This window comes from Crotalus tigris, unplaced genomic scaffold (assembly GCF_016545835.1).
Source record: "Crotalus tigris isolate CLP2741 ecotype Arizona unplaced genomic scaffold, ASM1654583v1 scf7180000024338.4412243, whole genome shotgun sequence".
Taxonomy (NCBI): Eukaryota; Metazoa; Chordata; class Lepidosauria; order Squamata; family Viperidae; genus Crotalus; species Crotalus tigris.
Window position 1 is genome coordinate 3,588,074 of NW_024100508.1, and position 24,203 is coordinate 3,612,276.

The window sequence follows — 24,203 nt, forward strand, 5'->3', positions numbered from 1 at the left end:
GGTCACTGGTAAGGATGCCAACGCTTTTTTCTATTTAGCCAGAAGGAGTCCCAGACATATTTCTACAGCTGATGTGAGCAGAAAATTTAATTTGTTTCACTGATTGCAGCTAGGAGAATCAGACTGTACCAGGAGTTCTTGACAGGCAACTCAGTTGTTAAACAAAACTGTTACTAGGTCCAATCACATGACCACAAATGTGCCTGGCTGAGGAATTCTGGGAGTTGAAGTCCACAAGTCATAAAAGGGCCACGTCTCAAGATCCCTGCTTTGTAGTGTCCAAAGAATACTATCCCAAACATCTGGGTGAGGACAAAGGGTGGGAAAGGTTTCCAAAACCTGACTCACAAGGAAGCCAAGTAAAAGGGTAGCTCTTGCAGCCCCTTCCCCCATTCCTCTGTCCTTTGGAATGCTCACTCCAGCACTGAGATAATTGGAAAAGAATTAATGTTGGTATTTACATTCATTATAGAGGAAAGGATTATAAGAGAGTAAGAAGGCATACAATAGGGAGTAGACAATGATTTGTGAGCAGGTTCTACTTAGAATAAAATATCTAGGGCAATCCTGTATTATGTATCATGTACTTAATCTCCAGTAATTAATACTACAGTAAGGGGCACACACTATTACATGTGGCATGTCATTTTTGTTACTGTTTTCCTGTCTGCAGGCAAGACACCTTTGTACCTTTCATTCCCCCCCCCCCAGGTAATTATTTTAGGAAAGATGCTCTTCTGTTATGTAAAGTTTTAAATTTCAGATTTTATATTTGTTTCACTTCCATATATTTTGATCCTCCATAAAAAGATTAATTCGCCGCTTCCATTAGTATAAGGGTGGGGAGGAAATCCCCCTCCTTTCTTTTCGGAGGTATTTTGCTTCTTGGGGATCTTTTCCAGGAAATTATATAAAGAAAAAAAAAGAGAAAATCAAATTCCTCACTCAGCTTCAAGCACACAAAACTGGAAGTCCAGGTCAGTACTTTTTTCAGCTTTTAAGCCCAGTTGTTCAAATGCTGCCATTTAACAGGCCATTTCTTTGCAAAACCAAAGGATCAGAAAACGAGCAATGATTTATACGATTTTATTGCTGTGAATACCTGAGAATTTACATGAAAACATGATTCTCAAAAGATTCTATTTAGTTATTGGGAAGTGGAAGTTAATCTGGGATCCTTTTTAGGCAACAGTGGGACCCGGGTATATGGATATGTTTGTGGGTGACTGCATGACTGCATATGAGCATATTGTAAATGCCACAGAAGTACCAATAGAAGAGAATATTCTAGCACTGATGATGTCCTATCTGTAAACAAATCACTAGCCTACAAGGACAGATCATTTACCTAGGGTCTGTAATCCGTGCTCTTCGGGCAGAAATTAGGTGTCCAGTTCAGCCCCTCTACTCTAGTAAGCCTCCCTGCTATCAGCCCCCTTTACCACAAAGATCCTGCAGGAAAAGGGCAGTGTGGACAACCGTGGGATCTGGCAGGGTGAGAGCTGTGAACCATAAACCCAAAGCTTTCGCTGTGTCCCTGCACAACAGCTACAGTGCTCTTGCTGACCTTAATAGGGACATTAAGGAGACTGGTAAAGGTATTTGTGAAGATAACTCAAATAAGCAGGGGATTGTGGTCCGAGATGAAGAACTAGATTTTGATAGGGAGAAGTGTGAATCAGGTATTGCACATCAGTCATGCAAGAATAGAAAGGCTCCCAAAAAGAGAAGCTACCTTCTGGTAGGTGATTCAATTATAAGGGATGTAAATTTAGGAAAGGACACAGAGGCTTTGAAAGAGGTCAGGTGTCTTCCAGGTGCTACTGCCAGTAGGGACAAGAAGCGTATTTCTAAAATAATCAAGAATGGCAGCAAGGACTGTGATGTGGAGGCTATTGTACACCTTGGCACTAATGATCTGTCCCAAAAAGATGTACTCTCTGTGCAGAATGATTTCCAGAGCTTGGGGAAGGAACTTAGCAGAATAGGCTGTAGGCTTACTTTCTCAGAGGTTTTACCAGTGTATAAGGAGCAAAACGGAAAAGGCCAGCGCATAGCACAATTCAATATGTGGCTAAAGGAATGGTGTAAAGGGGAAGGCTTTGGATATATTAGTCACGATGTCAGTAGCTGGTCCAATCAAAAGATGTACAAAAGAGATGGTTTGCATCCATCAAAAAAAGGGACTGAGTTACTCGGCTATAAATTCACAGATTTTCTGGAGGGAAATTTAAACTAAACAGCGGGGACAGGGAGTTAATTGATACGGAACAACCCTGTCCCCGGCAATTTAAAAACTATAGGGCTATCAGTGCATGTAGCACAGATGTGTGTGTGGACAAGAATACCAACCTTGCTACCAATCAAAATGAAGCCTCTAATAGCGAGTGCCATATAAAGTGCACTAACCAAATAGGTGGTAAGACAATAGGGGAACTCAGGCACCACACAGGTTATGTAGAAAGGAAACACAGGGCCACCCACCAAGGACTCAAATGTTTATACACCAATGCACAAAGTATGAACAGCAAACAGGGTGAACTAGAAATTCAGGTTAATGAGGGCAGATACGATATTGTTGCCATTACGGAAACATGGTGGGATGAAACTCACACATGGAACACACAGCTAGAGGGATTTAAATTATTTAAAAGAAACAGACCAAATAAAAGAGGAGGTGGAGTTGCTCTCTATATAAGAAATAACTACATCTTCACAGAAATAGAGTACAACAATGATAAAAACTGTCTTGAATGCATTTGGGTCAATATAAAAGGGGGGGGGAATGACATTGCCATAGGTGTATACTACAGACCACCCAACCAAACAGAGGAAATAGATGAACTTTTTGCTAGTCAGCTAACTAAGGTATGTAGGAAGCACATCACAATAGTAATGGGGGACTTTAACTACCCTGACATCAACTGGGAGACAAACTCCGCACCAAGTGGAAGATCAAACAGGTTCCTGGCAAACCTAGCAGACAACTTTGTCTCCCAAAAAGTAGAGACTGGAACTAGGGGATTAGCCATTTTGGATCTAATTCTCACTAACAGAGATGAAATGATAGACGGTGTTGGAGCCATAGGACCCCTGGGAGGAAGTGATCATGCAATATTAGAATTCAACATTATAGAAGCACAACCAATAGAACACAGTCAAACTAGAGTCTTGGACTTCAAGAGAGCTAATTTCAATAAACTTAGAGAGGGCTTGGGAAGGATTCCATGGATGAGAAGCCTCAAGGGGAAAACAACTCAAGAAGCTTGGGAAATTTTGAAAAATGAGATAATAAAAGCACAGTCGAGCACAATACCAACAAAGAGGAAAAATAACAGCTCTCAAAAGAAACCAGCATGGCTGCATAAAGAACTCTCTGACAAATTGAAAGATAAAAAGGACAAGTATAGAAAGTGGAAAGAGGGGAACATAACTAAGTCAGAATATCAGCAAATAGCCCGAGCCTGCAAAGATGAAGTGAAGAAAGCCAAGGCTCAAAATGAACTGAGGCTTGCGACCAAAGTCAAAAATAACAAAAAAGCTTCTTTCAACATGTAAAAAACAAGAAAAAAGTGAAGGAAATGATTGGTCCATTAGTGGGTGGAAGTGGCAAGAAGGTGACAAGCAACAGGGAGAAAGCAGAACTATTTAACTCATTTTTTGCATCTGTCTTTACACAAAGGGAAAAAACAGACCAACCTATCAAAAATAGTGCCACAAAAAACAAAACAGAAACACAAGTTAAGATAGGCAAGAAAATCGTTAGTGAGCACCTGTCCAGCCTAGATGAGTTCAAATCGCCAGGACCAGACGGATTACACCCCAGAGTTCTCAAGGAACTGGCAGATGTGATATCGGAGCCACTGAACTATATTTTTCAAAGATCCTGGAACACAGGGGAACTACCAGAGGACTGGAAAAGAGCTGATGTAGTTCCCATCCTCAAAAAAGGAAAAAAAATGGATCCAGGAAATTACAGACCTATCAGCCTGACCTCAATACCTGGGAAGATCCTGGAAAAGATAATCAAACAACGAATCAACGAACACCTAGAGGCAAACAAAGTCATTACTAAAAGCCAACATGGGTTTGTCAAAAATAGATCATGCCAGACAAATCTTATTGCATTCTTTGACCAAGTGACAAAATTAGTGGATCAGAGGAATGCTGTGGACATAATTTACTTGGACTTCAGTAAGGCATTTGATAAAGTAGATCACAACCTACTACTTGACAAGATAGAAAAATGTGGGGTAGACAGAACCACCACCAGATGGATCCGTAGCTGGCTGACCGGCCGTACTCAGCGAGTGGTCCTCAATGGAACTGCATCTATATGGAGGGAAGTGTGTAGTGGGGTGCCCCAGGGCTCTGTTCTGGGCCCAGTACTCTTCAACATCTTCATCAACGATTTGGATGAAGGGATAGATGGGGAACTCATCAAATTTGCAGACGACACCAAGCTGGCAGGAATAGCCAACACTCCAGAAGACAGGCTTAAGATACAGAAGGATCTGGACAGACTTGAACACTGGGCACTAACTAACAAAATGAAATTCAATGGTGAAAAAAGCAAGGTTCTACATTTAGGCAAGAAAAACCAAATGCACAAGTACAGCATAGGTGGCACCATGCTCAATAGTAGTAACTGTGAGAGGGACCTCGGAGTCCTAGTAGACAATCACTTAAATATGAGCCAGCAGTGTGCTGCAGCTGCCCAAAAGGCCAACACAGTGCTAGGCTGCATTAACAGAGGGATAGAATCAAGATCACGTGAAGTATTAATACCACTCTTCAATGCCTTGGTAAGGCCACACTTGGAATACTGCATCCAGTTTTGGTCACCACGATGTAAAAAAGATGTTGAGACTCTAGAAAGATTACAGAGAAGAGCAACAAAGATGATTAGGGGACTGGAGGCTAAAACATATAAGGAACGGTTGCTAGAATTGGGTATGTCTAGTTTAATGAAGAGAAGGACAAGGGGGGACATGATAGCAGTATTCCAATATCTCAGGGGCTGCCATAAAGAAGAGGGAATTAAGCTATTTTCCAAAGCACCTGAAGGCAGGACAAGAAGCAACGGGTGGAAACTAATCAAGGAGAGAAGCAACTAGAACTAAGGAGAAACTTCCTGACAGTGAGAACAATTAATCAGTGGAACAGCCTGCCTCCAGAAGCAGTAAATGCTCCAACACTGGAAGTTTTTAAGAAGAGACTGGACAGCCATTTGTCCGAAATGGTGTAGGGTTTCCTGCCCGAGCAGGGGGTTGGACTAGATGACCTCCAAGGTCCCTTCCAACTTTACTACTATTACTATTACTATGTTACCTAGCTGGGTAATGAAACATCTGCAAGAAGACAAGCTCAAAGAGCATCAAGGACCCCACTGTCCCAGAAGTGGACAGAAATTGAAAGATATTCAGAGGTTAAAATATTTGGAATGGTCCATTTTAGTGTCAGAAAATTTTGCACCTCGCTCTAAAACAGGCCTTCATTTGATGGAAATTGTTTTATACTGAAATTAAACGGGACATGATCCCTGCAGCACTATTTTGAGCATTTATTACTCCCAAGGCAATCCTATTTGAGTCTTAAAAAAGCTTACTGCCTGGGAATATATTCCAATGCAGTTGGATATGGTTAGGGATATAGAAGAGATGTACTAATATGTTACATTTTCTCCCCCTTTTCAAAAGTTTACAAAGGGGCAAGTTGCATCTGTATTTCCTGCAATAATGCTCTGGATCCAGTCAAGATGATCGAAGACTTTGGTATAGACGGCAGGCAAACGCGGTTGGGCACAAGGATCATCTCCCCAAGATAAAATGCCCTGGAATTGTCCATTACAGATGAGGGGTCCCCCAGCATCACCCTGTTGAGAAAAATCATATATGAGACATTACTACCATATCTATGAAAGGGAAGGGGAGGAAATAATTCCCTCCCACCGTCCATTTATATATAGCCCCCAATGTTTCACGTCGATATTCCCCAATCCAGGATCCTTGTAGAAGAATTTAACTCCTTGAGTTTCCCCCACCAGAATCACCAGTATTGGGAAGTCTGGAAATCTAGACACCTAGAAGGCACTTGAGTTAGAAAAAGCTGTAACTTTGTATGATTCTACAAGATGCCTTCAAGGCTAGATCTCTGTCACAGCTTTGAAATTTGGCATCATTTCTTTAGGAGTCTGTCTTAAAACGGATCATCTTACCTTACATGTATCTTTGCCTCCTTCCAGGATACCTGCACACAATGTTTTGCTTGTCGCTGGCAACCCAAATTCTGGGTAAGCTGCTAGACACACCTCATAATCGAGTAGGTTAATGTTAGCACAATGAGGGACATCGGGATAAGTCTCTGAAAAAAAATAGACAAAATTCTACCTTTCACAATTTACCACCTAGATAAATAGAGCTATAATTTCCATTGTCTCCAACCAGTGAAGCTGATCTCATTGCCTGGGAATAGGAAGTATTGTCTTTCAAAGCCATTCAAAGGGATACCTGGGAAAAACAGATTTAGTTAAATGTTTTTTGTCAAGATATTAGTAGGTTTTAAATCAGCTGATGGGCATTTGAAGGTTTCTCAAATTTCTCCAGCACTCTATGCAAAGATTGCCTTGTTGGAAAAGTGGGTTTTTGCTAGTTCAAAAGTCACAGAACTGATCTCGCACCCCCTGGAGATGACCTAGAATGGGGGTCTCCAAACTTGGCCACTTTAAGACTTGGGAACTTGCACTCCCAAAATTCCTCAGCCAGCATACTGAAACTTCCATATCTGAAGATGAAGAAGACGCATAGGTTTGTATTGTGTACAAGAACAAAAAGCCAGGAATCTTGTCCAAAAGATCCCTTGGGGAGGACAGATGAGGTGGAAATAAGTGTAAGGAAACAAAAGAAAAATGTCATCTGAATCAGACAAAGTTGAGCCTGAGAATATGGAATAAACCCCAATCCCAGCTAATCAACAAATCAAGAACTTTTCAGGATAAAAAGAGGTCCTAAAGTTCACCCACTCCTTGAGTCATCTTTGCATCCACAACTTAGGAGTTTCTGTCCCTCTAGCTAATGCCTGGCAGCCTAATTGAGAAGGATGTGTCTAAACATGGATGGGTGCATGTGTGGGTATGAGAAAGAGCAAATTTACATCGCAAGCAGTAAAGTTTTGATGTTACTTTAAATTCACTGGGTCTCCATGTATTCCAAAAATCCTGAGGTGCCTCAGTAGTTAGTTGAAAATTATTTGTGTGAGTCCTTAATTATTTCCCAACTCTTGACCAAGGCTGTGTGACTTGTCTGCTCTAACTACACCTATTTGGTAGAAATCTAGGTAGAAAACAAGGTAGGCTTACAAGATCTACCTACCTTGACAAGCTTGAATGTGTGGATGACCATAAGCCAAAGCTGAGAGCACAGATAACACTTACATGCCTTACTAGCAATAGCAATAGTACTTAGACCTATATACTGCACTCTCTGGGTGATTTACAATATCAGCATATTGCCCCCAACAGTCTGAGTCCTCCTTTTATCAACCTCAAAAGGATGGAAGGCTGAGTCAACCTTGAGCCCCGTCAGGATCGAATTCCAGGCTGGGAGCAGAGATAGCCTGCAATACTGCATTCTAACCACTGCACCACCAGGACTTAAAAGGAAGAAATCATCTGCAATCATCCACAGATATTTAATATCCATCCAAGGATAGACCATGTTTTTGAGTTCATATTTGGTATTTTGAGAGCAAGAGATAAATGTACTCTGAAAACATCCTCCGCATGAGACTTCTCCATTTCCAAAAGGGCCATGGCCATTCACAAAACATCCCATTATTAAAGGTAATGAAACCAGGTAAGACTGCCATGCTAATGGGACTTTTCTGATTCCCAACAGCACTGCTATAAATAAACCTGATCCTATAGGGTTTTTTTTAGCTATACAGCATGCCAGTTCCTTACTTATTTCTTTTATTCCAAGGACCTTGTGGGTGTGGAATGGATGAAGAAATGGAATCTTAGGGAATCCCATTGTCCATCCACATTCCAATATTCATGGGTGACATAGTGGGACCCTAGACCTAGTTGATGTTATATCAAAAGCTGAGTCTGAGAGTATAGATAGAGATCCCTACCTTCACTAGGTGAGATTCTGCCCCATCCCATAATACGGCAAATTGAGCCCACACTAGGAGGGCTGGAAGGCAAGCTGAGAGGCGCGATATGTTCACTATTGCTAACAGGGCTGTCCAGCCTGATCAACATGATGTCCTTGTCCCAAAGGGTATAGTTTTTGTTACTAAGACAAAAGAACTTCTCCTTTGGGACTCTTGTCTGCTCATCCTCATTTGGTACAGTTTTGCTATGCATACCAAGCTTTATCCGGATATTTCTCCTACAAGAAAAACAGGAAGTTAACAACAACAACTTAAAGTAAACTCTATATTACTTGGGATGGTCCTTGACCTCATTTTGGCCCTCAAGCAGGATTGTTAGCACCAAACAAGAAAGGGCCATAACCCACCTTCTCCTACTGTGTTTGGGGGGAAAACCTGCCAGAAATAGGAAGAGATACATTCAATGTCCTAGAGATATGGGTTCACTGAAGAAATGTATTCAAGCTGATTGAATAAGCTATTTCCATTGTTTATGCAAAAACTTCAAGCATGAATTCACCTGTGGGCTGTTTAGCAATTAAAAAGCTCTGCACATAGTATGAATCCATCTCTTTCTTGACATGGATGTATATTTAGTGAATGTTGCACTTATAAATTATAGATGAGTGTGTTAAAGATAGAACCCATGTGGTCACGGTACTAATGTTATGACTTGCGCACATCCTCTCTCAACCCAGCCTATCTGAAAGGATGGTTGGATAGATAAAGACGAACACAAAAACTGGATGGTGCCCACCATCCAGAGATATTAAGATGTAGTGCCTCACCTAGGCCTTTGGTAAGGGAGAGAGAAGCCTCTCACTTCATCATCTTTTTATGTTTTATGTTTTACTGATTTTTTTTTTAATTTATTTTCTTATGGCAAACCTCCAGAGTCAGGCAGCATATGGTTAATATTTTCTGGTTAGTTGCACAGTCAGTCAGATATTTAGACTGGATTTGGCATTTTTATCCACCTATCAGGTCTTCCCAAGGACCTGGGGTAGTAAATTTTGTGGTTCCATGGTATTAAAGGGATTGTCACAGGATGTTCCAAGTAAGGATGCCTTTGGCAATTGACTGTGGTGATTTTGTCAATGTTGATGGTATTCAGGTAATGTTCTAGATTTTGTTATTCTTGTTATTATTATATCCCAGAAAAAAAGGAAAGATATGAATACTATGGTGAAGAAGATGGAAATTCGACCATAAATATAATTTAATATGATTGTGAGGAGCAATAACAGTAACAGCATAACATCCATTCAAAATGCACAGAGAAGTCACTAAAAACTAGCAGAAACATTATTAAAAAATCTGGATATCTAAACACGATTTCCCTCAACCCTTCCATATTCTGTTATGCCCTCACCTGTCGCAGTGTGCAGCAGTGAGCACCCATTCCTCGTTGAGCAAAATCCCACTACAGAGAAACCTGTCAGGGTCATACAAGGCTACAAGGAAACGATGTTCATTTATGTTACATTCATCACCTCCAATGACCAGTTCAGAAGACTTTTGTGCTGCAAAGAAACCAAAAACGTTCAGTGTTTGGCTGTGGAGTAGAACAGAATCACTTTTATTGGTAGTGTTTCTATCAGTAAACTAATTTTGGAGGGTAACAGATGACTGTGGGACGCACAGCATCAAACCAGTAGAATAAAATGGATTATTTGCAAATCATATATATATGCCTATGCCCATGTAGATATTTTTATTTATTTTATTTATTTAAACTGCCTGTAAATCTTAAGTGATTAATGTGTGTGTGTGTGTGTGTGTGTGTGTGTGTGTGTGCTTCTTTGTAAAAATAAAAGATGCCGGAACTCACACATGTCATACAACCCGCCTTGCCTATCCTACAAGGTTCCATCCAAAAAAAGGTGCCAGAACTCTGTTCTGGGCGTTCTATGACAAAAAAAGCCATGCACACACACACACACTTGAGAAAGGGCATCAGAATTTCATTTTTAACGTGTGCTGGTGTGTTCAGATGAGCTTCTAAAAAGGATGGACATTTAGAAGCATTTGGTCCAGAGTATGATCTTGCTGTATTGCATTGCTAAGCCAAATATATGGCCTCATGATGGGGAGAATAGGGGGCAGAAGGAGTGAAAGAGGGGAAGAGATTAATGAAAATGAAATTTACTCTATGGGAAGTTGGTAACATTAGTATTTGGTTCACTAAAAACAGTTTGAGCCAACATTGATGGCAGTAAAATCCATGCATATTGGTTTTGATATTTGTTTCAGAAGCAATGACCAAGGTATTGCATACTGTACCATGTAGCAAATCTAATAGAATGGGAGCTAGGTTAAATCCAACAGATTTATTTTACCAGTTTGGACAAAAATCAATGGCCATCTCGTACGCCATTTTTTAAAGACCACCTTAACACTGAAAACCCCTTCCCAACTTTTTTCTCAATGCATTTTATATTAATTAATAAGTTATCTTCCTCTATTGAAGTCAGTTGCCAAATAAATAGAAACACGAAAGGAAGCTGACCATATTTGGGATTATATATTTTTAACTGGTTAGTACTTTTTAACTGATATGAATACATGTATAAATTCATACTATCATTATAAATACAGCAATGGTCTTCCCCATTTGCACCAACCGGGCCTTCTTCACCCACTCTCTACTTGTGACCTGCTTATACATCTACAGTTAATAATTACATGTAAGTTGACTCTTGTAACTGGAGGTTTAAACAGAAAAAGACACCTAAAGCTCCGTCCACCCTTTGCGCCATTGTCCAGACTCTTACCGTAAGAAAGCTGTAGTATCAGAAGGTTTGCTAGCACTCTGATCAGCACCATAGCTTCAACTCTGCACGGCAAGCTGTTTGCCTGGAATTTAGAAATGGGGAACAATTTTGGCAAGAATGCACAGTTCAAAATATTTGATTAATCACTTTGTTCTCTTCCACTCCGAGGCAGAAGGACAGATGGGGAAAAAACAACAGTTTCTCACCTGTAAGATCCCAGTCCTTTACTTAAACCTGAGATACCGTATCAGTCTAATCAGATAACCCAAGCAGAGACTTCTTGATCAAGCAGCACTTTATTTGATCAAATTAAGCAGCTGGGTGGCCAACAATCTGGAACACTGGCAGAGTCACGTCCAGAAGTGTCACGTCTCAGAAAGTTGGTAGCATTGCTTTATACACTTTGTTAGCCAATGAAAATCAGACAACAGAGCATTACATCATAAGAAAGACATCATAAGAATGACACTCCCTTATTCCCTCCACCCATATACATGTATATCCCATCCATGTACACGTTACCCAAGATTGCATGAAATTTCTTTGGTGCAAAAGCCGATTCCAAAAAGCAAGAAAGCAACAGTTAGAGTAAACAATTTCCCTTTGTTCCAGAATCCTTCACATCCTTATGTAACCGGGCTCTATATCATGCAGCCTGACTAGCGGTGGGATTCAAATATGTGAACAACCAGTTTTCTGTGTGGATGCCGCTTCCAGAAGTCCATTCTGGGCCTGAGCAACAAAAAATTAGCTACCATTTCTGCCAAATTGGTGCAAACTGGCTGAATCACTGTATTTGGATGTGTTGTAGGGCAAAATGGTAGATACAGGGAAGTTCTTTTTTTTATTTTGGAGACCCAGGTGTTGGACAATACACAGTCTTCTAGATTCTTCAGGCTTATACACAGTTCTGTTTTAAGAGCTCTTCTGAATCCTAGATTCGATGCATTTTGAATTTTTTTTTTCCTGGTAGATTTCCATCGCTGTGAGAAAGCTATGAATGCCAAAGGCTCTGATCCCTATGTCTTGTCAGTGGTACAAAAAAGTATACTCATCCCTGTGCCCTTCTTTTGGGGTAAGTAAATTACATAAGTCTGGCTAAAGCGTTTTTGTACAAAAACCAGTTGGGGGCAAAGGAAGACACTCAGTAAAAGATCTCTCCCTTTTCAGTGGGTCAGCCATGAAGGGTCAAACCAAAATACTTTGGAGTAAAGCACTAGAATCCCTGGCATATCAATCATGGGTGTTGTAGTTCCAGTCCATCTGGGAAACAATTGATTACCAACTCCACGCCATCAAAAACCTCCATTCAGAATTGTATTCAAAATATTTCTTGTCCCTCTCTTTCAGGATATACTTGAGAAGCATAATTGTATGGAAGAGTTACAGTTCTAACGGATCACTCTTATTGAGAAATGGTGATCAAAGGAATGTCCTGTTCTTTTGCAAGTTGACAACTGGGATGAACTTCAGGGAAATGGCTGTTTTCCAGGCAAAATCTGATAGTCTTTTGTCTGCCAGTACCTCCTCCTTCTCAGGATGTTGCACTGCTGAGTCCTTTCTATGTGTACATCTGAAGGATTGTCTGAAATGGCTGTTATCTTCTTGATCATCTGAATCATTTAATAGTACAAATCTTGGATATTACCCATTCTAATAAAATGCATAATACCCATCCCTGTGTTTATCCTGCTAACTCCATTAATGATTCATGAATATCTTCTACCACAGATGTCATTACTATGGTATATGTGGTGCTTTCTCACTGGACCCTTTTAACAAGATAGAAGCCTTTCCATTCATTGTGTTAAATAGCTTATATTTACATGGGAAACTTTGTAGCTGCCTGTGTGGATGATAACAGAAATTATTACACCAGAGTCAGCCATTTCACACCTGCTCATTTCTTAGTTGCTAATCCCATGTTCTGGGCTAAGCAAGTACCATGTGAAAAATGTACATGGGTACATGGTCTTGATTTCAACATATTTGAATAGCCTCATATGTTGCCTCCTCTTATCATAGGCAGCCAGTGAACACAGAAAGATCTGATCTTGAAAAGGGCATCAGATATCACATGGGCTCACACATTGTGTTAGATTACTATGTGTTTCTTTGCAGGCTAACTATTGAGCAGGCTAAGCCAACAACTCTGTTTTACGAAGAGGAGACTCATGGTTTAAACAGTTGAGTGAAAATATCACCCAAAACTCAGCTATGCCTGGCTGAGGAATTCTGGGAGTTGAAGTCCACAAGTCATAAAAGGGCCAGGTTTGAAGACCCCAGCTATATATCTTTCTAGCGGAAAAAAAGTGTTTGGGTGCTATGTCTGGTGTTGTGTATTTTCTATATACTCTTAAAGGCAGTATCTACTAGGGAATCAGAGGCATGTGTGCTGTGATGACACCATACAAATGAAAGACATGCATGGTACTGTAAGGTCCCAGTCCCTTACTTAAACTTGAGATACCATATTAATCTAATTAGATAACCCAAGAGGAGATTTCTTCATTAAGCAGCACTTTATTTGATCAAATTAAGCAGCTGGGTGGCCAACAATCTGGAAGGCTGGCAGAGTCACGTCCAGAAGTGCCACGTCTTAGAAAGTTGGTAGAATTGCTTTATAAACTTTGTTAGCCAATGAAAATCAGACAACAGAGCCATTCCATCATAAGAAAGACATCAATCATTCCTGTGCACTCCCTTATTTCCTCCTTCAGTATATCCCATCCATGTACACGTTTCCCAAGCTTGTATGAAATTTCTCTGGAGCTAAAGCTGATTACAAAAAGCAAAAAGCAACAGTTAGACTAAACAATTTCCCTTTGTTCCAGAACCCTTCACATCCTTATGTAACTTGGCTGTATATCATGCAGCCTGAACAGGGGTGGGATTCAAATATGTGAATAACCGGTTCTCTCTATGGATGCCGCTTCCGGAAGTCCATTCTGGGCCTGGGCAACAAGAAATTAGCTACAGCTTCTGCCGAAGTGGTGCGAACCGGCAGAATCCCACCACTGAGCCTGAAGCACGAAAGAACACTGATAACAAGACTGGATATGTATCTCAATAAAAACAGACCCTCGTGGAAAGCAAAAAACCCTAATATGTCATTAATGCAGTCTATGTGAGATGTTGGTGCAGAATTCACTTCAGCTTTAGGACAGAAGGAAAATAGATTTTTTTTTCTTTTAACTGGAAATATTTTTAAACCTAAAAAAGCCAGGGAGTTAGACCATATAAAGGCAACCATACACTCAGTTGACCCATTTGTTTAGCTGGTGTGGAGAAACAACTGTTTCCATATTATGAATAGTGGCAACTGATACTAACTTAAGTCCAACAATTTTCAGGGTTGTGAGACTGGTTTGAAAAGACTCCACATTTTCCATTCTAGGATCTAGTTTTGGAAAAGCAGATCAGGAAAGCTGGCTATGCAAAGCACTGGATGGATGTTCTCCACAGTTGTAATTTGTTTGAATTTGATTTGTTTAAAATTAGCCTTCACCTTTAAATTTCATCCTCTCCAGGATTTCAACTCCTAGAATTTCCCAGTAAGGATGGTAATTGTGGAGAATTAGGGAAATTGAAGCCTGTACAACTGGAGGGAGGGTATCCAGCTATGGTACCGGACTGGCTCAGGAATTCTGGGAGTTGAAGTCCACAAATCATAAGGGGAGCCATAGTTCCCCACCTCTGCTCTAGAAGAAGCTGCGCTTTGGGGGTTGGGACCCAACAGGAAAAAGAGGGGCAGAGCTACAGCGTCCTTGCACCTGTTCTTCCGATGCTGCTCTAGCCTCCCCGTCGCTGATTCTGGCATCTTGGTGGCCTCTTCTGCAGCTGAAAGTCACTTTGAGGAAGCTGCTGCTTCGTCAGCCTCATTGCGATGAGAAGCCGGGACTCATTCGCAGCCGCCCGGAGAGAGGAACCTGGCTCCTCCGTGCCTTCTTTTTGTCCTTGGAGGATGATCCCTGGTGCTCCTGAACCTTGTGAAGAGTGCGGGAAGGCCCTGTGCTCAGGTTGCCTCCACCTCGAAGGGAAGACACGCCCGTCTGGGTCTTTGGGTAGCAGTTTGTGTCCTCCTGGCCATTGGCACGTTAGTTTTGGGGATGGGTAGAGATGGGAAAGCCTGTGGGGAAAAAAACCACTGTGTTTGGCACCATACAAATAAAATATATGCATTCTGCTCTAAGGTCCCAATCCTTTAAACTTGAGATACCATATTAATCTAATTACATAACCCAAGAGGAGACTTCTTGATTAAACAGCACTTTATTTGATCAAATTAAGCAGCTGGGTGGCCAACAATCTGGAAGGCTGGCAGAGTTATGTCCAGAAGTGCCACACATTAGAAAGTTGGTAGCATTGCTTTGTAAACTTTGTTAGCCAATAAAAATCAGACAACAGAGCCAAAAAGCAAGAAACCAACAGTTAGACTAAACAATTTCCCTTTGTTCCAGAACCCTTCACATCCTTATGTAACTTGGCTCTATATCATGCAGCCTGAACAGTGCTGGGATTCAAATATGTGAACAACTGGTTTTCTGTGTGGATGCCACTTCCGGAAGTCCATTCTGGGCCTGGGCAACAAAAAATTAGCTACAGTTTCTGCCAAAGTGGTGAGAACCAGCTGAATCCCACCACTGTATTTGGATGTGTTGGAGGGCAAAATGGTGGATACAGGGAAGTTCTTTTTTTATTTTGGAGACCCAGGTGTTGAACAATACACAGTCTTGTAGATTCTTCAGGCTTATACACAGTTCTGTTTGAAGGGCTCTTCTGGATCTTAGATTAGATGCATTTTGAATTTTTTTCCTGTAGATTTCTATCGCTGTGAGAAAGCTATGAATGCCAAAGGCTCTGATCCCTATGTCTGTCAGTGTTTTAAAAAAGTATACTCATCCCTGTGCCCTTCTTTTTGGGTAAGTAAATTACGTAAGTCTGGCTAAAGCGTTTTTGTACAAAAACCAGTTGGGGGCAAAGGAAGACACTCAGTAAAAGATCTTTCTCTTTTCAATGAGTCAGCCATGAAGGGTCGGACCAAAATACTTTGGAGTAAAACACCAGAATCCCTGACATATTAATCATGGGTGTTGCAGTTCCAGTCCATTTGGGAAACAATTGATTACCAACCCCACACAGTCAACAAATTCCATTCAGAATTGTATTCAAAAAATTTCTTGTCCCTCCCTTTCAGCACATAATTGGGAAGCATAATTGTATGGAAGAGTTACAGTTCTAACGGCATCTCTCTTACTGAGAAACGGTGATCAAAGGAATGTCCTGTTCTTTTGCAGGTTGACAACTGGGATGAACTTCAGGGAAATGGCTGTTTTCCAGGCAAAATATGATGGTCTTTTGTCTGCCAGTAGCTCCCCCTACTCAGGATGTTGCACTGCTGAGTCCTTTCTATGTGTGCATCTGAAGGATTGTCTGAAATGGCTCTTGTCTGCTTGAGCATCTGAATCATGTAATAGTACAAAATCTTGGATATTACCCATTCTAATAAAATGCATAGTACCCATGCCTGTGTTTATCCTGCTAACTCAGTTAATGATTTACGAATATCTTCTACCACATGCTTTATCTATGGTAATGTTCTCAAAGAATGGGACAGATGTCATTACTGTGGTATATGTGGTGCTTTCTCACTGGACCCCTTTTAACAAAATAAAAGCCTTTTCATTCTTTGCGTTAAATAGCTTATATTTACATGGGAAACTTTGTAGCTGACTGTATGGGTGATAACAGAAATTATTGAGAGCTTCCGGTGGTCAGCGACGATGATGGCGGCTACCTTGTAGCCGTCCTCCTGGGACGGCGTCAGATCTGCGGAGCACAGCGCGCATCAGCTGGCCCGCGGCTCGAAATCCCCTTCCCGGACGAAGGGAAGGGGTAGAGACCACACGAATAAAGGTAGAACCTCTTAACCCCCCCGGATTCTTTTTTGGGTGGGTAGAAAGAGTGTTCCCTCGGAGTTCGTGCTTTCTCCGCCTCCCAGCTGTCTTTGTTTCTTCGGAAACAAAGTGAAACGCTGCTACCATCTCCGCGCCTAAAGTTTTCTGGTGAGTGATTTTTAAAGCGGACAGAACTGTTTAAAGGATTTTACTTAGAGTTAGAGTTGTAATTTTTTATTTCTTTTTTAGCTTATGCTGATTTTTTTTTCCTTTTGTTTTTTTTCGGCGGAGAGTGAGAGTGAAAGTAAAATGGCGTTTTGAAAGTGCTTTTTTTTTCCTTTCCGGAAAGAAAGAACGGACTTAAATGAGCATAGTTTTTTTCTCTTTCAAGTTTCTTTTTTCCTTTTTCTTTTAAAACGCTTTGGAAGTTGTTGTTTTTTTTTTTTTGCACTCTCCCTGGTCCTTTTTTTAATTTTAAGGATTTTAGTATCTTTTTTTTAAGAAGAAAGAAAGAGAGAATAAGACTTTTAAAAAAATGGCTTCAAAGAGACAACCAGCTTCTATAGTCTCTAAGGTGGTTTCTTCTCCTGTAATTGCAACTGTACAACAACAACTTAAAGTTACACCACCAGTGCTGCAATCTAAGGTTACACCTCCATCTTCTCCTCCCTTGCCAGCCTTGTCTGCACAAGATATTAAAGATATAATGGGAAATGCTGTAGCTCAAATCAGGGAGGAAATGAAGCAACTTCTTGAACAGAGCAAGTCTGAAAGTAAAGAGGAAATGAAGGACCTTTTTAAACAGAACAAAAATCTTCTTGAACAGAATAAATCTGAAACTAAAGAGGAAATGAAGGAGCTTTTAGTGGAGAATAATATTATTCTGAGGGAAGACATAGTTACAGCTTTATCAGGATTGGCTTCTGTGGTCGTGAAGTTGGATTCCAGAGTGGAAGAAGTTGCAGAGAAAGTAGACCTCCTTGAGTATAAATTTCAAGATATGGAAAAAAAAGATGGAAACTTCACAAGAGGATATTCTTATGTCTCAGTATAGGCAAATGGAATATGCTTTGAGAATTAGGGGTCTTAAAGAAGACATGAATCAAGACCTGATGGAGATGGTGATGAATGATCTAGCTGTTGCTCTGAATAGGGATAAAGATGGATTACGTAGAGAAGTGGAAAAAATTTACAGAGTTAATTCTTGGATTGCGAAACAAAAGAATTTGCCAAGAGATGTGGTGATTTACTTCTCAAAGAGGTCTCTGCGTAATGAGATTATACAAGCTTTTTATAATAAGAGGTTCCAGATTGCTGCCCAAGATGTCATCATTCTAAAGGAAATCCCATCTAAAATTTTAAGAAATAGAAAAGACTTTGCTTTTTTAACTAATGAACTTAAAACAAGATTGATGCCATTCAGATGGGAGATTCCGATGGGTATTGTTTTGAGCCATGCGGGGACACGTTACAGACTTAACACGGTTGCTAAAGCCAAAGAATTTTATAATACGGTCCTGGGAGCAGGCTCATCTCCATCTATGATTCAGAAAGCTCTGGGTGGCAAAGAGGTCGAACAGCAGTCTGGAGGACTAGGTTTGATGGCTGTTGGAAAACCACAGGTGGAATGGCTATGCCAAACAGAGGTTAAAGAGCAGAGAATGACCCGCGCAGCACATAAACGTAAGGAAAAGGAACAACAGAAGAAAGAAGCTAAAGAATCTTCTCATGAGAGTGTTTCAATGCCGGTGGGAGGAGCAAGACCCAAGAGTTCTGCAACACATTCTTCAGTGGCAGATCTTCAGGCAGTTTTCTCCAGGCTCCTGGTCAAGGGAGATGGCAAAGTTCCTGACCTGGAATGTTAACGGCCTCAATTCCCCGCAGAAAAGAAAGAAAATCTTTTATTATTTAAAGCAACATAATAATGATATTATTTGCTTACAGGAAACTCATATCTTACTTAAAGATCAAAAATATTTAGCTAATGCTCGCTTGGGATCTCATTTTGCATCTCCTGCCCCTGGGAAAAAAGGGGGTGTGGTTATTTATGTTAAGCAAAGTCTACCAGCCTGCCTGGTAGAATCAGATCCTCAAGGAATATATGTTATGATTGAACTTGGTCTATATGGTAAGAAAATACTTATAGTGGGATTGTACGCACCAAATCAGCAACAGGAACAATTTTATAGATTGTTACATCAGAAAATAACTTCGCTGGACTATAGGTCTGTGATATTAATGGGAGATTGGAATGGTGTTTTAGATACACAAAAGGACAAAAAAGGTTCTTCTACTTTCTTCAAACAGGCTAAATTACCTAAAGCCTTTTTTGACTTGAAAGAGGACTGGGAGTTGAGGGATTATTGGCGTGAACATAACCAAGAGGAGAGAGATTTTACCTTCTTCTCAGATAGACACCAATCTTTTTCAAGGATTGATTTTTTTTTTGATTACAACAGACCTATATAATAGGGTAAAGAATGTAAAAAATTTTCCTAGGTCACTGACGGATCATAGTCCAGTTTGGATGGAATTGGTTGTCGAAAAAGAGGAGAGGAGATCCTGGAGGGTGAATGAGAACTTATTTAAACAAGAAAAAAATGTTCAAAAATTAAAGGAGTGCTTAAAGGATTACTTTGCTTTAAATATGTATAAGGGTACATCAACATTAATGGTATGGCATGCAGGTAAAGCCTTCATGCGTGGGATCTTGATAAAGATGAATAATGTTTATAGACAAAGGCAGATTCAGAAACGTAAAGAATTGGAAGATGAGATTAAACTAAAAGAGAAGTTTTTGATTTTAAATCCTTCAGATGATAAGGTTAAAGAAGCTATAAAGCTGTTAAGAACACAATTTAATATGTTGATGGCTGATCAAGCCGCAACTAATCTAATGTTTATGAAACAAAATACATTTTGTAACGCTAATAAACCAGGGAGATGGTTGGCCTATCAATTAAGAAAGAAACAGAGACAGAGAATTATAGATAAAATAAATTATAACGGTAAATTAGTGTATCAGAAAGAGTTGATCAAGAAATCTTTTCTAGATTATTATCAGAAATTATATAAGAGTACTAATGTACAAACTTTAGATATAAATAATTATTTAAGTGAGGCTAACTTTCCTAAACTAACAGAAGATCAGAAACAAGAAATCAATGGTTTAATTACTAATGAGGAAATTGTGACAGTTATTAAGCAATTAAAATTAGGTAAAGCGCCGGGTATGGATGGTTTGACATCCATTTACTATAAAACCTTAGTAGAAGAGATGACTCAACCTTTATGTGAGCTTTTTAATAATATATTACAGGGTTCAGAGATTCCTCCGTCATGGCGCAGTGCTTTTATATCCTTAATTCCAAAAGAGGATCAAGATCTTACCTTACCAAAGAATTATAGGCCTATATCTCTCTTAAATGTGGATTATAAAATTTTTGCAAAAATTTTAGCTAATAGGTTTATGAGGGTTTTGCAGCAGCTTATACATAAGGATTAATCGGGTTTTATAACCGGAAGGTATATGAAAAATAATGTTAGACAAATTATTAACTTATTAGAATATTTAGATAAGAATAACCAAATCTCTGCAGGGCTGATATTTTTAGATGCTGAAAAAGCCTTTGACCAACTGAATTGGCAGTTTATGTTAAGATTAATTGAGGAGATGAATTTTGGAGAAAAAATATCACAAGCTCTAGGTGCTATATATCAAAAACAAACGGCACAACTTATTGTCAATGGGGGTTTGTCAGAGGTTTTTACAATAGAAAAAGGTACAAGACAGGGATGTCCATTGTCACCGTTATTGTTTGTCTTAACATTGGAAATTTTGTTGATTAAAATTCGAGAGTTGCAGGAAATAAAAGGAATAGAAGTTAACAAAAAAGAATATAAGTTAAGAGCTTTTGCAGATGACTTGGTGGTTACTCTGTCTCAACCTACTTATTCTGTAGTAAAGTTACTACAATTGATTCAACAATATGGATGTGTTTCGGGTTTTAAAATTAATAATAATAAGACTAAAATATTACCTAAAAACATGACTAACCGGGACAAGCAGATTTTGATTAATTTAACAGATTTTGAAGTTGTTGATAAGGTAAAATATTTGGGGGTTACTTTATCTGTTTCTAATGTAAAATTGTACAAGAATAATTATGAAAAGTTGTGGATCAGGGTACAGAAAGATTTGAAGAATTGGGATAAGTTACAGCTATCTCTTATGGGTAGAATTGCAGTGATTAAAATGAATGTCCTACCAAAATTTCTTTTTTTGTTTCAAATGCTACCTATTTTAAAGAATGAGCTTAACTTAAATGAATGGCAGAAAGGCATTAATAAATTTATTTGGGCAGGGAAAAAACCAAGGGTAAAGCTTAAAATTATGCAAGATTTTCGTGAGAGGGGTGGACTCAAGGTGCCGAATTTGAAATTATATTATGATGCTGTGGCCTTAACATTGATTAGTGATTGGGTAAACTTAACAAATGTAGAAATACTCCATCTGGAGGGTTGGGATTTACTTTTTGGATGGCATGCCTACTTAATTTTTAATAAAAAAGTGGATCGAGTTTTTAAATCACATATTATAAGGATCTCTTTACTTCGGGTTTGGAGGAAGTATTATAAGAGTGATTTTAAAATACCTTTATGGGCTATACCTTGGCATGTGATAGAGGGGATAAGGAGAGGAGTTAAAATGGATAGGGTTTCTTACACACAATTACTTAGATGGGATGGTCAAAATTGGCAGTTAAAATCTTTGGAAGATTTAGTATATGAAAATATTACCTATTCATGGTTTCAATATAGACAATTAGTGGACAGATGGAAGATGGATTGTAATATGGGCTGGCTTAGAGAAGATGAAAATCTTTTTAAACAAGTAAAGGATCAAAGACAAACTCACATTAAGAGGATCTACGGGGTTCTAGTGGAATTGGATTCAGAATCTGAATTAATCAAAGATTGTATGATTAAATGGGCACAAAATTTTGGTGAGCCAATCCCACTGGATACCTGGGAAATTATCTGGGTGAGGAATGTTAAATTTACACAAGCCCAGAACTTAAGGGAGAATTTTTATAAAATGTTTTATAGATGGCACCTTGATCCACAAAAAATGTCTCTTATGTACCCTGATTTACAGCCTAAATTTTGGAGATGTGGCTGTTTGGATGCCACCTATTATCATATTTGGTGGTCGTGCAAAAATATAAAAGCTTTTTGGATTAAGATATGGTGGAATATTCAAAGAATTTTTAGAAGGAGGGTAAAATTTACTCCGCAATTATTTTTGTTAGATATTGTTATTGATTGTGATGCTAAGGCATCTTGGTGGCCTCTTCTGCAGCTGAAAGTCACTTTGAGGAAGCTGCTGCTTCATCAGCCTCATTGCGGTGAAAAGCCGGGACTCACTCGTAGCCGCCCAGGGAGAGGAACCTGGCTCCTCCGTGCCTTCTTTTTGTCCTTGGAGGATGATCCCCAGTGCTCCTGACCCTTGTGAAGAGTGCGGGGAGGCCCTGTGCTCAGGTTGCCTCCACCTCGAAGGGAAGACACGCCCGTCTGGGTCTTTGGGTAGCAGTCTGTGTCCTCCTGGCCATTGGCACGTTAGTTTTGTGGATGGGTAGAGATGGGAAAGCCTGTGGGGAAAAAACCACTGTGTTTGGCACCATACAAATAAAATATATGCATTCTGCTCTAAGGTCCCAATCCTTTAAACTTGAGATACCATATTAATCTAATTACATAACCCAAGAGGAGACTTCTTGATTAAACAGCACTTTATTTGATCAAATTAAGCAGCTGGGTGGCCAACAATCTGGAAGGCTGGCAGAGTTATGTCCAGAAGTGCCACACATTAGAAAGTTGGTAGCATTGCTTTGTAAACTTTGTTAGCCAATAAAAATCAGACAACAGAGCCAAAAAGCAAGAAACCAACAGTTAGACTAAACAATTTCCCTTTGTTCCAGAACCCTTCACATCCTTATGTAACTTGGCTCTATATCATGCAGCCTGAACAGTGCTGGGATTCAAATATGTGAACAACTGGTTTTCTGTGTGGATGCCGCTTCCGGAAGTCCATTCTGGACCTGGGCAACAAAAAATTAGCTACAGTTTCTGCCAAAGTGGTGAGAACCGGCTGAATCCCACCACTGTATTTGGATGTGTTGGAGGGCAAAATGGTGGATACAGGGAGGTTCTTTTTTTATTTTGGAGACCCAGGTGTTGAACAATACACAGTCTTGTAGATTCTTCGGGCTTATACACAGTTCTCTTTGAAGGGCTCTTCTGGATCTTAGATTAGATGCATTTTGAATTTTTTTTCCTGTAGATTTCTATCGCTGTGAGAAAGCTATGAATGCCAAAGGCTCTGATCCCTATGTCTGTCAGTGCTTTAAAAAAGTATACTCATCCCTGTGCCCTTCTTTTTGGGTAAGTAAATTACGTAAGTCTGGCTAAAGCATTTTTGTACAAGAAACCAGTTGGGGGCAAAGGAAGACACTCAGTAAAAGATCTCTCCCTTTTCAATGAGTCAGCCATGAAGGGTCGGACCAAAATACTTTGGAGTAAAACACCAGAATCCCTGACATATTAATCATGGGTGTTGCAGTTCCAGTCCATTTGGGAAAGAATTGATTACCAACCCCACGCTGTCAACCAATTCCATTCAGAATTGTATTCAAAAAATTTCTTGTCCCTCCCTTTCAGCACATAATTGGGAAGCATAATTGTATGGAAGAGTTACAGTTCTAACGGCATCTCTCTTACTGAGAAACGGTGATCAAAGGAATGTCCTGTTCTTTTGCAGGTTGACAACTGGGATGAACTTCAGGGAAATGGCTATTTTCCAGGCAAAATATGATGGTCTTTTGTCTGCCAGTAGCTCCCCCTACTCAGGATGTTGCACTGCTGAGTCCTTTCTATGTGTGCATCTGAAGGATTGTCTGAAATGGCTCTTGTCTGCTTGAGCATCTGAATCATGTAATAGTACAAAATCTTGGATATTACCTGTTATGTCCCGAGCCTTGCAAACAGGCTCGGTGCGTTTGCAGGCAGTCCCGGGCAGGTGCAAGCTGCCCGGGACCAGACAGGCTGTCGCCAGCGCCTGTGCACATGCGCGGGTGCTGGCGCAGGAAAAGTAACACATTGACCCGGGAATTGCCTATATAAGAGGCTGGGAGCTTTTGGGCATTGCTGAAGCCTTCACCTGTAAGCTGAACACAGAATAAAAGAAAACCTGAGAACTACAACTGCTTCTCGTGTCTGCTTTTCGCCAAGGACACAACACTGGCGACGAAGATGGGATGCCTTACATCGTCTGGAAAGGAAGAGGTGTAAGCTTACCCAAGTGAGTCCTGAGCGGCGG

General features: G+C 40.1%; 1 protein-coding gene and 5 long non-coding RNA genes across 7 annotated transcripts in view; 4 read left to right on the forward strand and 2 right to left on the reverse strand.

Moving 5' to 3' along the window:
• Positions 1-1,070: 1,070 nt before the first annotated feature.
• LOC120300122 (snake venom serine proteinase 12) lies at positions 1,071-11,291 on the reverse strand. The gene is made up of 7 exons (XM_039325725.1): positions 11,135-11,291; positions 10,929-11,010; positions 9,527-9,677; positions 8,134-8,393; positions 6,218-6,363; positions 5,327-5,875; positions 1,071-1,301 (listed from the first exon to the last, which is right to left on the reverse strand). The coding sequence occupies exons 2-6, from the start codon at positions 10,978-10,980 to the stop codon at positions 5,693-5,695; spliced, it is 792 nt and encodes a 263-aa protein (XP_039181659.1). The 5' UTR covers positions 10,981-11,010; positions 11,135-11,291; the 3' UTR covers positions 1,071-1,301; positions 5,327-5,692.
• Positions 6,363-8,058, forward strand: LOC120300135. Its single transcript, XR_005554553.1, has 2 exons — positions 6,363-7,347; positions 7,380-8,058. It is a non-coding gene; the product is annotated as an uncharacterized LOC120300135 (long non-coding RNA).
• Positions 11,292-11,397: 106 nt separating the features above from the next.
• On the forward strand, positions 11,398-12,603 carry LOC120300134. The gene is made up of 2 exons (XR_005554552.1): positions 11,398-12,003; positions 12,279-12,603. It is a non-coding gene; the product is annotated as an uncharacterized LOC120300134 (long non-coding RNA).
• A 429-nt stretch (positions 12,604-13,032) lies between these two features.
• LOC120300138 overlaps positions 13,033-24,203 on the reverse strand; it is a 39,610-nt gene continuing 28,439 nt past the window's right edge. For both annotated transcript variants that reach the window (XR_005554558.1, XR_005554559.1), the window contains exons 3-4: positions 22,253-22,476; positions 13,033-15,057 (exon numbers count right to left, since the gene is read on the reverse strand). This is a non-coding gene — a long non-coding RNA (uncharacterized LOC120300138). The remainder of the gene's footprint in view (positions 15,058-22,252; positions 22,477-24,203) is intronic.
• Positions 15,332-16,801, forward strand: LOC120300137. Its single transcript, XR_005554557.1, has 3 exons — positions 15,332-15,547; positions 15,750-15,850; positions 16,226-16,801. It is a non-coding gene; the product is annotated as an uncharacterized LOC120300137 (long non-coding RNA).
• Positions 22,750-23,926, forward strand: LOC120300140. The gene is made up of 3 exons (XR_005554561.1): positions 22,750-22,965; positions 23,169-23,269; positions 23,646-23,926. It is a non-coding gene; the product is annotated as an uncharacterized LOC120300140 (long non-coding RNA).

Coding starts and splice junctions, on each gene's coding strand:
- LOC120300122 (XM_039325725.1), bottom strand. CDS start 10,980: ATGGTGCTGATCAGAGTGCTAGCAAACCTTCTGATACTACAGCTTTCT. Junction 9,678..10,928: donor GATACTACAGCTTTCTTACG/GTAAGAGTCTGG, acceptor GTTTCTTTGCAG/CACAAAAGTCTTCTGAACTG. Junction 5,876..6,217: donor GAGGCAAAGATACATGTAAG/GTAAGATGATCC, acceptor TTTTCTCAACAG/GGTGATGCTGGGGGACCCCT.